The following is a 14550-nucleotide window of genomic DNA, read 5'->3' on the forward strand; positions in this document are numbered from 1 at the left end:
GGCAGCTTTATTCTCCTAAGGTGGCTTATTTCATTCACTCTATCGACAAAAAATTTATAATCAATATTGATTAATTAATATAGCTTTAGACGCAAAAATTTTTTCAGGAATCCTTATTAGTACTTTGTCAAGATCACCCGCGAATGTCAGAGCTCAGAATTTTTCATTATTTTAAAAAAAAATGAAAAAAGGCCTATCTAAATTATCATAATGGAATTTTTTTAAATTATTGATTTATACATAAAATTTGCTTAGTTATATTTTTACCAGATATTTCAAATGGTTTATAAATTGATTTTGCGCTCCTGAGATACTAACTTTAAAAATCATTTCCACTTTTACCCATTCAGACTACTAAATTTTTTTTCTTTATTTTAAATGAAAAATATAAATAAAGAATAAAAATAAAACGAACCTCATGGGATTTTTTTTTTTTTTTCGTGGCGCTTTTTTTCTTTTTTTTTTTTTTTGTTTCTATTTATATTTTGACTAATGGTTTCTTAAAATACCTCTAAAAGTATTAAGATTTTGTGAATGAAGTGAATGGCGTTTTCTATGCAAAGATTTTTTATCAAAAAGTGTTGATTATGAATTCTAAATATGAAGGTGGCTTGAATTTGTAAAACGAAAAATGCTTAATAATAACGAAAATAAATTGGACATGAATTATATTGGAATTTAGAAATTTACTTCATAGTAAAATCTTTGATACCTTAAAAAAAAATTCCTGATTTCTTTAATGTGGTTTAATTCTTTTTTAAAAAAAATTCAAATCCCGGAAAAATTTTGGCAAAAATTTAGCAAAAACTTGAAATAAACAGTTACTACGGAATAATAAGCCCACTTTGATATTTTGTGATCACTACCAGATTTGAGTTAAAGATACCATTATTATTTTTAAAATCATAATTTTAAGGAAACTAAAACCGATATTTACCTTGCCACATTGATATTTTATTTTCTTTTTTTTTTTTTTTTGTAACTTGGCTTCTGATTATGTTTGACATATTCTTCTATTCGAAAAAATTATATTCAACAAAGAGTATTCATTATGCCATGTCAAAAAGGGAAAAGAAAAGAAAAAGAAAATTTAAAATGATTACATGCCAGACTGTAGCTGTTCGCGCTTGGGTCTAAGAAAGTAAAGACCGTTTAAACGCCAAGAAATCATTTCTGAAGATTTCTTTAGCCATTTAGGGCGGTTATATTTACTATTTCATTATATTAATCCACTTTCTTATTGGTCAATATGATTCATATAACCTTTTAATAAAAGAATTCCATGATATTTATGGGCTTATTTCCGAGAATTGTTAAAAAAAAATGAATTGCTCCTGAGTAAAGAAAAAAAAATTGAGGCTTGCAGTTAAGATTTTTTTAAGAAATAAAAATTAATATGGAGACAAATTAAGCTTGGAGGCAAATGTCTCATACAAGGCATATCTTAGGGGTCCGATGGAATAATCACGAAATGAGGGGGGGTATTTGACGCATTTTTTTTTAAATTGCGTACTCTACCTATACTACCTATACTACCCATATTACCCAGTATTAAGCAGTCATATGAATAATCTACAAGAATTGTTAGAAACTACCTTTGTAGACTTTCATGGGCTAGAAGAAAGTGTCAAAAGCAAAATTCAATGTGTTGTCTAAGAAGCCACTTAGATTAATGAATTTAAGTAAAAGAGGTCAATAATTACAGCCACGGGAAGTGTGGATACATTTGATGGTTTTGTATGGCTAGTGGCGATTTGTTGGGCCATGCTTCCATGGCATGCGATGCTTGAAAATTGCGTATATCGAAAGCCCATTATAATTCATTCTTCTTTTTTTTCCCCTCTATTTTTATTATTTGATTGTAGTTTATCTAATGAGTGATAAATGTTTTTAGTTTTTTTTTTACTAATAAAATTTATGTTTATAAACAAATTTGTTTGTTTGTTTTTATTCTTATAAATTTTATAATAATAAATCAACCGAAGCACAATTTCTAATCAGTTATAACTGATGGATTTAATTATTATCTTAAAAACAAGGTTTCTCATAATGTCTTAGAAAAAAAAAAATTTTTTTTTTTCATGATATGGTGATAATCCAAAGATTTTGATATTAATATTAATATTCCCAAAATTTTGATTTTTTTTTTCTTTAAAGCCCAAGAATACAATGTAAAAAAAAAAAAAAAAGTAATTCGTGGCTGTAAATGATTTCAATAGTTGAGGCATTCGTAGTCCGAAAAAAAAAGCCACAAATATTGGCCACTAAAAAATTTGATTAGGTCTGTGGCAGACCAAGTAAAGCTGATGGTTTTCTAGATTGAGAATACGGGAGGTAAATAGCCTTCTTGATTGCTGGCTTTCAAATATTCTACTAAACCTGAACTTAACTCTTTTCTGCTTTAAAAGTACTGTGTACCATTAACAAACTAGCAGATGGCTAACTAGTGTGCACCTTTTCTTTGATCTCGACTTGTCATGTGCAGTGAGCTCAAATGGCGTAATGTTTAGCATGAATTTTTAACGGTTCTCCACCACAACCAGCAGTAACAAGGAAAGGATGCTCATCAAAATTTGTAGCAACTAGTACTAGAAACTTCAAGTGACCATCTAGAAAACGCATAAAAATTTCGGTTATTCATTTAAGGGAGGCTGGAGAAGAGCATACTTTCAAAAGTGGCTCGTAGAATCTTGGCTGTTTGAAATGATGACGACGACGACTGGTGGGAGATAGTCAAGTAAGCCTAGTTTAAAAAAGCCAAGAGATGCTCCCAAGAAAAAGCTAAGAATTTTCCAAGAGACTTGGAAGGCTAGTGACAGTTGTGAGATATAGTAGAGCTTTGTTGCACATTGAGGATCATTTTTTAAACTGACCTCCAGGATTTTTAAGTGGCATAGTAAGAAGTGCAAAAAAATAAAATAAAATAAAAAATATATAAAATAAAAATGCCGATATCGAAAATAGTCTTTAAAATGTCGTCATTAGGGGTGGTCAAGCCACACTATTTTTATTTATTTATTTATTTATTTTTTTTAACTTGGGCAGGGCCACTTTTAATTCTTTCATGCAAACCTTTATCGCAGCCTTTTTTTTTTTTTTTTTAATCGGCACCACCATATACTCAAACCGGTTTCCCGACTATCCAAATAATTGAAAATTGCCTTTTTCTTCTTCTCAGTAGCCTCCTATATAGCCACGAAATATTTTTTTAATAACAATATTCCCTTCAATAGGCTTTGTTTCCTATTTCAAAAAAATTTTAGCCACGCACAAATCCTATCCGGAGTCTCCCCTGTTTAAAAACCATGTCTAGGATTTTATATCTAGATATTCTTTTAATATAAAGTGAGCTTTATCAGCTCTACTTTAATTTTTTTTTTCCTTTTTTCTCTCTTTTTTTCTATCAAAAAAATCATCTTCACTTCTCTTTTCACCTCTCTTTTTCTCATAAACTTTTACTTTTAAATCTTTTCAAAATGGCCCTCTTTGGCAAGAAAAAGGAGGACGAAAATGTCACCACTCTCCAAGTCAGCGATGCTATTTCCGACGACGATTTCGGAAATGATCTCAAGAACCAGGACTTCGATCCCTATGTCCAGAGCGACGAAAACGATCCTGAAAACGGTAAAAAGAAAGGCAGACACACATTCTACGGTGGAAAAGATCACGTCTTTAGAGACCCTGAAGTCGTCGCACACTACAAACAAATTTACGAAAAAGCTACTTATGAAGGTCGCAACCACTTTGATCCCGACTTCACTTGGACCCCTGAGCAGGAGCGCAAACTTCTTTGGAAAATTGAACTCAGAGCCTGCTTTTGGGCCTGTGTAATGTTTTTTGGTCTTCAGTTGGATCGTGGTAACATTGGTCAAGCTCTTTCTGATGGTATGCTTAAGGATCTTAAGCTTACAACAAACCATTATAACACTGGTATGACTATCTTCTACGTTACTTTCCTTGCTGCTGAACTTCCGTCTCAGCTGATTTCTAAAAAGATTGGTCCTGATCGCTGGATTCCTACTCAAATCACTATCTGGTCAATTGTCTCTATCTGTCAATGTAAAATCTCTGGTAAAAGTTCTTTCTATGCTACTCGTGCTCTTCTTGGTCTTCTTCAAGGTGGTTTTATTGCTGATACTGTCTCTTGGTTGTCCTACTTCTACACTGGTTCAGAGCTTCCCGTTAGATTGAGTTTCTTCTGGACTACTTTAACCCTTACCCAAATTGGTTCTTCCCTTTTGGCATTTGCTATCCTTCGTATGAGAGGCATTGGCGGCTGGGCCGGCTGGAGATGGATGTTCCTTTTAGAAGGTCTCGTCACTCTCATTATTGGTCTCCTTTCTTATATTCAACTTCCTCCTTCCCCTGTTCAGACTAAAGCTTGGTTCAGACCCAAAGGCTGGTTCACTGAGTTTGAAGAAAAGCTTATTGTCAATCGTGTTCTCCGTGATGATCCCTCCAAGGGCGATATGCATAACCGCCAGGCTGTCACTCCTAAGCAACTTTTGAGATCTATCTTGGATTACGATCTTTGGCCTCTTTATCTTATTGGCTTGGTCGCTTATATCTCTACTGGTACCGTCAGCGCATATTTGACACTTACCCTCAAACAACTTGGTTTCAGTACCTTCAACACTAACTTGTTAACCATTCCTCCTAATGTTGCCCACATTGTTCTTCTTCTTCTTCAAACTTGGGCTACTGAGTACTTTAACGAAAGATCGCTTATTGCAACTCTTCAACCCCTTTGGATTATTCCTTGTGCCGGTGTCTTAGCTTTTTGGAAAGATTCTTTGAAGAACGTTTGGGGTACTTATGCGGTATTGGTTGTTTACCTCTGTGGTCCTTACATTCACGCTATTTTAGTCGGTTGGTGCTCTAGAAACTCAAATACTGTTAGAACCAGAACTGTTTCTGCTGCTATTTACAATATGTTTGTGCAAGCAGGTAGTATTATCTCGTCCAACATTTATAGAAAGAGTGATGCTCCTTACTACCGCAAGGGTAACAGAGTTCTATTTGCATTGGCAATTGTTTCTTTAGTAATCTTGCTTTGTACTAAGGTTTATTATGTCTGGAGAAACTCTTCTCGTGATAAAATTTGGAATGCCATGACGCGTGAAGAGCAACTTGAGTACCGCCGTACCACCAAGGACCAGGGTAACAAGAGATTGGACTTTAGATTTGCCCATTAAAAAAAGTTTGTTTGTTTTTTGTTTATATATATTTTGTAAAAATTTGACGGTTCTGTTTTAAAAAAAATCATTTCATTTCAAGCTTCTATTTATTTATTGATTTATTTATTTATTAATTTATTTATTAATTCTATCTATTCACTCTTCCATTTACCATATGTCATGTAATCCTCATAAAGAGTCTTAAAGTATGGTCGAGAATTTGAGTCCAATAACAGATTTACATTCTTAAGCTGCTCGCTACCAATAGTGTTAAACACCATGTAAAATCCAGGAACCAAGCCACGGCGCACACTAGGCGTGAACCCTTCTTGGAGAGAAAACCTCACATAGTTAATAAGCACCACACCAATGTAAATAGACAAGTGTTTCTTGAGCATCTGAGCATACGAAGAAAGTTTGTACCTTTCGCTCGTTTCGCGATAAGAAATAACAGTCGACGAGAGATTGGAAATCAACCGGGTATATGCATCTGCCGCCTTCTCACCAAGTGGCTTGGATGAGTTAACTACCCATCTGGGCTGGAAGTTACTAGTACAATTCGAATCAGTATTGGTAAGACAGCCAAGAAGCGACGTCAACAGTTGAGTAAGCAGGTGGTACCGTCCGTTAAGCCTGCTTCTATTAAAAACAACAACCGACGAAGCCACACTTGCAAGTTGTGCATAGATACTGTCAATATCAGATTTCGGAGTAAAACTAGGTCCGAAGTCGCTGGTGCAGATGCGCACAAATGTGGAAATAATAATATCCAGACAAAACTGTGTCAAAAGTCTAGGTCGATCCTTAACCATGTACTCGACAAAGCTAAGATAAGACAGTAAATCACCTTCAGAAAGTTTATCACAGTTCTTGATGACATTAGTTAAAAGTTCGGTGACATTGGTAGAAGCAGCAACATTCTCTTCGTCTTTTAATGCTCTTGGGAATGCAGTGACTGCAGTGATATAAGCAAAGGGTTTTGCAGACTCAGGATCAAACAAACTACCAATAGTTTCATTAAACAAGAAGTTAAAGTCAGCTTCTTCGAGTTGTTGAAGGCAAGCCACAACGTCATTGTTAGAAACACCAACCTCTTGTTCTAGAAGACTGATATAATATGCCAGACAGGCTTCTACCTGGTCCTTGGTACTGCTCAGATGCGTCAAAACCGTAAAACATGAGGCTGCAAGGTTTTTGAAGATTGCGCGTTCTTTTCCATCCTGTGGCTCAACAAGTTTTTTCAATGCAAGTGTCGCATAAGTACCCGTGACTGCGAAAATTTCAGGAGATTTCGAAAGTTCGTTTGTTTTGGTGGTAGAAAGAATGGCAAGGTTTTGGATTGCGTGGAGCGCATCGTTTAACGACTTGTCAGCACCCTTGGTAGTCTGTAAAATTTTGGTAAGTGACTTGAGGATAACATTATCCAGGCCGCTTTCTTGAAGGTTCTCTGAATGAACAAGAGAGACAATAAGAGTAGCAAATTCAAGTTGTTCAAAATTGTTGGAATGTTTTTTCGTCTTCTTGAGCGAGCTGACTGCCTCATTAACCAAAGCAAAAATGAATTTTGCACCTTCCTCGCGCTCCTTTTGTGTCTTTATGTTATAATTGATAATTTTTTCGCATGAAGCACGGGTTAGAGTTTCGAGTTCGTGGTTTCCAAAAGAAAATGCAGAGTAAAAATACTTCTGAAGTGCTGCAGAATCAGAAACAAGTGTGACTGTAGAAGAAGGGTGGGAAAGAAGGTGATCTATGGCAGCCCTCGCTGTAAGTTGGAATTCAAGAGTTTCATCACTGGCCTTCAAATTTTTTTCAGAAAGAGCAAGATCAGAAAGATTGTTGAGAAGTTCCTTTCTGCTAGAACCGCGGATAACTTGCAGCGGCATTGATGAAATAATTTTAATGCGCAAAAGCTCATTTTTGAGTTCCTTTTTGTCGGCCAAGGTTTGCAAGGCCAAAGGTGAAAGACTCCCCTGTTCAAAGAAAAGTTCAGTAGAACAAAGCTTATTAAAAGCATTCTTGTTTGTGGCAAACAAGCCGATAAGACGCTCTTTGTATTTTTTGCGCAGACGAATGTTGATGAGAATCAGCCAACGATCGCACATGGTTTCGAAAAATATTTCAGGAGACTTAGACTTTTTGCCAATATACTTGATAAGCTTAGAAACGTAGTTTTCAAACTCAGAAAACTCAATATATTCTGCAATTCGAAAAAGAGACTGCATGACACCAATAGCAAGGCTGTCATTGACGTTTTTCTTATCCAAGCCATAGTCAATGCTCTGAGCTTGGGAAACAATGAGAGCATGGAATTTTTGGACGAATCCAGAACTGATTGAAAGAATGAGGTATTTAAGAGTCCAAAACTCAGATGAAGTAATGTTAACCTTTGATTGGAGAGCAGTGAATAGTGGATCAAAAAGCATAGAATGAGGAAGAGTTCGTTGCTGGAAAAAACTCAGAACGCACACTATTAAAGGTTGATAAAGCTGATCTGGAGTCTCATTTGGATTTTCTAGTGTAAGAGGGTGAACAAGGGTATTCAGTAAACTCTTGAGTTGAATATTAGATAACGTTCTAACTTGGATAGATAAGTATTCTGAAATAAAATCATTGTACCAGCAAGAGTTTGGTACTAAATGTTTTTTCCAGGAAAGAATAAACTGTGGAAGCTCGCGAGAGTTTGTAAAGTAATCGATAAAAGATTTGGCAAAAGCATGAAATTCTTTACTGTTTTCTTTATTAGATGTTGTAGTAGCAAGAATTACTGAAAGATGAGAGCGCTCTGTTAAAAAAGATTCATCAATATTGTGGATAAATGATAAAAGCTGCCAGTCAACTGATTCCTTTTTCTTGTCAAAAATTTGTGACATTGTTGATTTTAAAAAATCAGAATCAAGCTTGATTTTTTTAGATGAAGAAATAGAGACAAGGGTTTTAAGTGCTGAGGGAGCAATTTTGCGGAGCTGTGAAAATGCAGAATCGGAGCGCGTTGGAAGAGTAACCACGAGAATTTCGTAAAGAGCAATCGACGATTTGTGTTTTTCCTCGTCGGTAAGTTTGTACTCGTTAACTGCAGATTGAGCTGGAGCCAGATCGATTTCAGTAGCTTTTTTGTCCGGCGTTGCTATCAGAGTTGATACCAGAAAGTTGTAAAGATCTTTTGAATAAGTGTCAAGGTCCATTCCTATTAAAACAAAGACGTGACTAAGAATTTTTTCGTTAAAAGCCGCTGAAAATTTTTTCAAGTCGGATCCTGTAAGCGTAGACTTTAAAAACTTTTTAATTAAAAGACTTGATTTTTCAAATGATAATTGTATAGTGGTGTTTCTGTTGGCGTGTATGTAGAGCTTTGTATATGATAAAATTAAAGATATTGTACTGTCAAGGGGAAGCTTGAACCACAAATTTGACTTGCTGATAGCTTCCATTGCCGTACTAATTTCATCAACTAGAGACTGGATCTTAACATTATCTTTGCTGGAAATTTTAGTAGTTGCTTGATTAAAAGTTTCTGTAAGAATACCGGCGAAATTGTGGCTAAGGTATGTACGAGAGAGTGTATCATGATCGTCTGCTAAGCTCACCCAAACGGATGAAAGAACATTCCAAAACCCAACCGAAATTTTGGCCTCAGTATTCTTGCGTTCACCCAAGTAGTCAAAAATCCATTGAAGAATGACAACTTCTTTCTGGGGAAGAAAGACATTGAGATTCCCGTCAATAAGATCCTTTACGACGATAACAAGGTCTTCGGTCTTTGAAGACTTATTACGAAGGAATCTCGTGACTTTTTCAGACGTATCTAACTCAGTCTATAATAAGTTAGTAACTGAATAACTCAGAAGTTAAAATTCAGCATACCTTTAAGTCAGACATCGTAATTTTTTATGATATTACTCTTTGACGACTTGCGTTGGGAAGGGTTTTTTTCTAAAGATGAAGAAGATTTTTGGGACGGCTTGTTTGAAAATTTTTTTGGGTGTGTTCACGTGAATTTCAAACCTCCAAAAAAAATTTTTTGGTGGAATTTTTTTTTTTTTTTTTGTCACTGTTAATCAACACCAAAATATTTCAAAATATACAACTTTTTAACAAAAGAAAAAATTAATAATGGCAGCCAAGTCAGATAAAAAGCGAGCCCGAAAAACGGTAGATAAGGGCTCTAATTCTAAAAAGAAAAGTCGAGGAAGCAGCAAGTCGCGTCCTTCGCTTGAAAAGGATGAAGAAGAACTTGCTTTGGAAAAGCTTGTTTTTGGTGATATTGATGGATTCGAATCTTCTCTTAGACATCTCGATCTCGACAGTTATTTAGAAGAGATGAACCAGCATAACATGATTAACGAGCTTGGTGGAGACGATGAAAGTGACGGCGATGATGAAGATGAAGATGAAGAGGAGGATGAAGAAGACCTTGGAGCTCTGGACGATACCGATCTTTTTGTTATGGATGATCCCAATGCTGATGACAGCAAGACTGGCTCTGAAAACAGCGATTCTGATGACGATGATGACTCTGATAATGATAGCAGTATCAGTGAAGAATCCGAGGACCTTAATGATATCCTGGACGTTAATGGTGGACAGGCCGCTTGGATTGACAGCGATGACGAGCGATTACAAATCTCTCTTGTTGACAATAGCCGGCTGAAAAAGTTGCGGAAAACTATATCTGAAGATTATGTTTCTGGTAAAGAGTATGCAAGACGTCTTCGTGCGAGATTTGAAAAGGTTTACCCCGTGCCTGAGTGGGCCAAAGAGCCTGAGAGCGGTAATGAAGATAGCGATGGGGATATTTATAGTGATGACGAGGAAGACGGAAAGGGTGGAAGAGTTGGTGCAGATCCATTAAGCCAACTGCTCCAGACTTCAGCAAGATATGTTTCAAACAAGAAGACCAAGCTGCTACCTCCAACTATGCTTGATATTGAGCGGCTTAGTGATGCAAACCAGGCTGCTCCTTCTCTTGCAGTCTTACAGTCGATGCACTTCCACCCCACACATCCATTACTTTTAACTTCTGGTTTTGACCAGACTCTGCGTATATACCATATTGATGGCAAGAAGAACCCCCTGGTGTCTTCATTACATATTCGCAGACTTCCTTTCAAGACCGCTCTGTTCCACCCTGACGGTACTAGAGTCATGGCAGGTGGTGCAAGGAAGACGTTCCGCATTTGGAACATTGATACTGGTGATGTGGTTAAGGTGACAAACCTATATGGCAATGACGAGCAGCAACCAACATTTGAGAAATTCAAGTTGTCTCCATGCGGCAAGTATATTGCTCTGATAGGAAAACAGGGATGGATGAATGTTCTTTCTGCTCAAACCGGCCAGTGGATTTCCGGCGCTAAGATTGACGAGGAGATTGTGGATATTTGCTGGTACGGTGATGGCAGCGGCGTAGTTTTGTGCAACAAGCATGGTGATATTTGGGAGTGGGATGTTGAATCAAGAGCATTTACCAAGAGATGGAAAGACGAAGGTGGCATAGGCATTACAACTCTTTCCATGGGCGGTAAAGGTGACCGATGGCTTGCCGTGGGCAGTAACAATGGTATTGTGAATATTTACGATCGCAAGACTCTGCAAAACGGTGGATCAGAGACCGGACCCAATGGCGAGCCACTTGTATATAAGCCACGGGCAGTTCTGAAGCAACTGATTACTGCGATTACAAGTTTGGAGTTTTCCCCTGATGGACAAGTTCTTGCCATGGCTAGTGACCAGAAACAGAATGCTTTGAAGCTTGTTCATATTCCAACCTTTACAGTGTTCCGAAACTGGCCAACATCTAATACTCCACTTGGAAAGGTCTCAGCGGTAGCATTCACACCTGGTGGTGAGATGCTTTCGGTGGGCAATCAGGCAGGCAAGGCGAGATTGTGGAGACTGAACCACTACAGCAGTTAAAATTACCTTTGTGTAACTTAATACAGTAACTTAGAATAAATGGTAACATGTAACTAGATGGTAACTTAATTTGTTGCAACTTAAGGGTGCTCGTAATAAATCGGACACATCATCACCCTGAAATTTTAAAATTTGCTAATTTTTCCTTCACAACCACCACACGACCCAACCGCTGGTACATAAAAAAACATCAAGATCTAAAAACCGTTTTTTTTCCATCCATTTCATAGTAAATCCAGCGCGATGACTTCAATTACGATCGGGCCTCCCGACCTTAAGACAGTTGATCCGACCATGCTGGCCGTGGCCAAGTTTCTACATGGCAATTCTATTCTCAAGCAGCGCGAGGGTATTCTCAACGGTCGCCGATATATGTTTTTCAAGGGTAAGTTTGAGAGAAAAGGGCGAATTATTTCAATTGAGTGAGTCTAACATGATTATAATCTGTATAGTTAAGCGAGCAGTTCGTGCCCTTGAATCCGATAGCTACAAGAAAAGACAGGGCAAGGTGAATAGCCGACTTCCCCCGGTGGCGTCCCAAGACCAGGCACTACAGTTGCTTCGCCAGCTGCCATTGCAAAAGCTTGCATTCCAGGCTGTTAAGCTGGATACTGATGACGCTATTTCCAAAGGTCTGAAGCCCCGGCCTGGGGTTCCTGTTTTGCAGATTAGTCCTCAGCAGCAGTTTTTGGAAGATCAGTATGTGGTTTGGTTCTACGAGCCCGTTTCGCTGCTGAGCCACTTGTACGCGGTTCTTGCCGTTGCTGGTATTTTTGCAGTTGTTTTGTTCCCTCTGTGGCCCTTGGCCCTACGCCGAGGTGTGTGGTATCTGTCGATGGGTCTTCTTGGGCTGATTGCTGCCTTTTTCGGTCTTGCCATTGTGCGGTTGATTTTGTTTATGATTACCTATGTTGTTGTGAAGCCCGGTATTTGGATTTTCCCGAATTTGTTTGAAGACTTGGGTGTTTTGGACAGTTTTGTTCCTCTGTGGTCATGGCACGGCGCTGATGCCATGAGGATCCACCGCTTGGCCAAGAAGAAGAAGAAAAGCAAACAGCAAAAGGCCCGGAAGCTGGAGAAGCAAAGGGCTAAAGAAACTGGTGGTGCTGGTGCAACAGGTGCCCCTGCAGCTGGAGCACCTGCTGGTGGCATGCCAGGTGTTAACCCGCAATTACTTGCTCAGTTGCAAAAGCTCAATGCCAGGATCCAGGCGATCTCGGCTGAGCGTGAAAAGGCAGGCAAACCCATGGCTCAAGAGGAGGTCCAGAAGCTTGGTCAGGCTCTTATTGCTGAATACATGGGTCCCCTACAATCTGGGGGTGCTGCTGCGCCGGGTGGTGCCCAAAGAGGTGCTCCTGCTGCTGCTTCAGCCCGTCCTGCTGGTAACAGAACTGTGAAAATTGAAGAGATTGAGGATGAAGATTAGTTGAAATTTATTTTTATTTTTTGGAACCTTTAAAAAAAAAAGTATATTGAATAAAAAGATGTATAAATTATGATTATTCTGATTGATTCACTCATGTCGGGACGCGTACCGGGAAATTCATTGATGTGAAAGCTGACAAATGCGTTAGTCAGTGATTTGTTGATCCCACCACCAAATACGAACCAACCATTTTAGATCGTGAACTTTTTTCTGCCGTCCTGTTCGAGAAAACCCTCCAAAGAAATTTATTTTTATAAGTTATGCGATAGGGAAAAAAAAAAAAGGAATATATACAAACCCTTCAATATTAAGAGTCTTAAATTGCATAAAGGCTTTAATTATTATTTTTCCCTTTTTTTTTTCTTCTTTTATATTATACCTCATTGCACCATTTTCAAGTTAGAATCTTTTCCCTTGGGCTTTCTTTCCCTCTTTCCCAACAAAAAAAAAATCAACCCCCTATCCGCATTTTCGCGTGCTTTAAAAAACGAGCCCTTCTCGTTTTTTTCCATCTCTCCGAGTCCAAGCTGAAGATCTCTATATCCTCTTTGATGAAGCTCATTTTTTCGTCCTGGAATGTGAGTAAGCTACGAATCGGCGTTGGGATTCTGGCCGCATACACGTCCTACGCGGGTTATATCCAGCTCAAGACCAAGTATGAGATTTCGGAGCGAGCCCGGAAAGAACAATATGATCTTGATGTTGAACAGTATGTGAATTATTATTATTATTATTTTTTTTTTTTTTTTACCTTTTTGGTCTTTTATATATTAACCATGTCTGTAGCCTTAAGAGTAAACCTTGGCCTATTACGCAGTACGGCACACTTGTTGTGGGCGGCCGTTATGCCAACCCGTTCCCCGAGTATCGTCCACAAACTATTTATGAATTTCTTTACTGCCGTGTGATTGAGATGTTTCATACGAAGCCTCGTGGTGGTGTTCCTGCCAACGCTGAAGAGGTTCGACGTCTTTTGCCAGCCCATCGTCCTGATTTTGATTTGCTTTTTTCGACCTCTAATGACTATACCCACCATGTTTCTTCTGCTTCTACACCGACCTTGACACCAACTAGCTCGTCGCAAGACCCTGATGATATTCTTTTACCTTCTATCCGTGACCGCTTGACTCTTACATGGCTAGGCCAGAGCTGTGCGTTTGTGCAGTGTGCTGGAGTTAATGTTTTGACAGACCCGTGTTTTGGTGAGCATTTGGTACACCCTTACGTTGGTCCCAAGCGGATCAGTCCACCTCCGTGCCATTTTTCAGAGCTCCCCAAGATTGATCTTGTTTTAGTATCTCACGACCACCCGGACCATTTCGAGCTGGAGACTGCAGAGCAAATTGGTAACTCTGCGACGTGGATTGTACCCGTGGGCATGTCGAAGCACTTGAAGAAGCTTGGAATTGATAACTACAAGGAGCTGAGCTGGTGGGAAAAAACAGATCTTCCTGGAACGGATCCTGCAGAAAAGTGGGAGATTGCGTGCACGCCGGCGATGCACTGGTCGGGACGAAACATGTTGGATGCCAACACAACTCTGTGGTGTTCGTTTGTTGTGCTGCGAGATGGGAAGCCTGTGTTTTTCCATGCAGGTGACACAGGGTACTCGCAACCTCTGTTTGATGGGATCAAGCACATGTATGGGGGCGGGTGTCAGGTGGCCATGGTTCCGTGTGGCGCGTATACACCACGATGGCACCTGCGATCACAACATACGAATCCGCAGGAAGCGATCCAGATTATGAAGGACTTGGGTGCGCAGAAACTTGTGGGGGTGCACTGGGGCACGTTTGTGCTTTCGGAAGAACATTTCTTAGAGCCTCGCGAGCTGCTGCACGAGCTGGCAAAGAAGGAAAACAGAGCTAAGGACATTATTGCGCCAGACTTTGGACGTACGTTAGTTTTTAGACTTCATGATACCAAGGACATTGCAGATAAACAAGAACATGAGATGAAGAGTATTCGCGAGGGCAAGTCTCTTCTCTTTGATTAAATAACTAGATTTTTCTTTTATTCTTTTTTTTTTTTTTT

General features: G+C 38.8%; 5 protein-coding genes across 5 annotated transcripts; 4 read left to right on the plus strand and 1 right to left on the minus strand.

The window, feature by feature from the left end:
• Positions 1-3476: 3476 nt before the first annotated feature.
• Positions 3477-5195, plus strand: SAPINGB_P001871 (uncharacterized protein; the record flags this gene model as incomplete). Its single annotated transcript, XM_031996591.1, has 1 exon — positions 3477-5195. One exon carries the CDS (start codon positions 3477-3479, stop codon positions 5193-5195), a length of 1719 nt encoding a protein of 572 aa, XP_031852482.1.
• A 134-nt stretch (positions 5196-5329) lies between these two features.
• On the minus strand, positions 5330-9053 carry SAPINGB_P001872 (uncharacterized protein; the record flags this gene model as incomplete). The annotated part of the gene is made up of 2 exons (XM_031996592.1): positions 5330-8989; positions 9039-9053. 2 exons carry the CDS (start codon positions 9051-9053, stop codon positions 5330-5332), a joined length of 3675 nt encoding a protein of 1224 aa, XP_031852483.1.
• Positions 9054-9287: 234 nt separating this feature from the next.
• On the plus strand, positions 9288-11090 carry SAPINGB_P001873 (uncharacterized protein; the record flags this gene model as incomplete). Its single annotated transcript, XM_031996593.1, has 1 exon — positions 9288-11090. The coding sequence occupies one exon, from the start codon at positions 9288-9290 to the stop codon at positions 11088-11090; it is 1803 nt and encodes a 600-aa protein (XP_031852484.1).
• Positions 11091-11333: 243 nt separating this feature from the next.
• Positions 11334-12516, plus strand: SAPINGB_P001874 (uncharacterized protein; the record flags this gene model as incomplete). Its single annotated transcript, XM_031996594.1, has 2 exons — positions 11334-11475; positions 11543-12516. 2 exons carry the CDS (start codon positions 11334-11336, stop codon positions 12514-12516), a joined length of 1116 nt encoding a protein of 371 aa, XP_031852485.1.
• Positions 12517-13067: 551 nt separating this feature from the next.
• On the plus strand, positions 13068-14512 carry SAPINGB_P001875 (uncharacterized protein; the record flags this gene model as incomplete). The annotated part of the gene is made up of 2 exons (XM_031996595.1): positions 13068-13225; positions 13303-14512. 2 exons carry the CDS (start codon positions 13068-13070, stop codon positions 14510-14512), a joined length of 1368 nt encoding a protein of 455 aa, XP_031852486.1.
• Between the last annotated feature and the right edge of the window lie 38 nt (positions 14513-14550).

Source organism: Magnusiomyces paraingens (genome assembly GCF_902498895.1).
Source record: "Magnusiomyces paraingens strain CBS 517.90 genome assembly, contig: contig2, whole genome shotgun sequence".
Taxonomy (NCBI): domain Eukaryota; kingdom Fungi; phylum Ascomycota; class Dipodascomycetes; order Dipodascales; family Dipodascaceae; genus Magnusiomyces; species Magnusiomyces paraingens.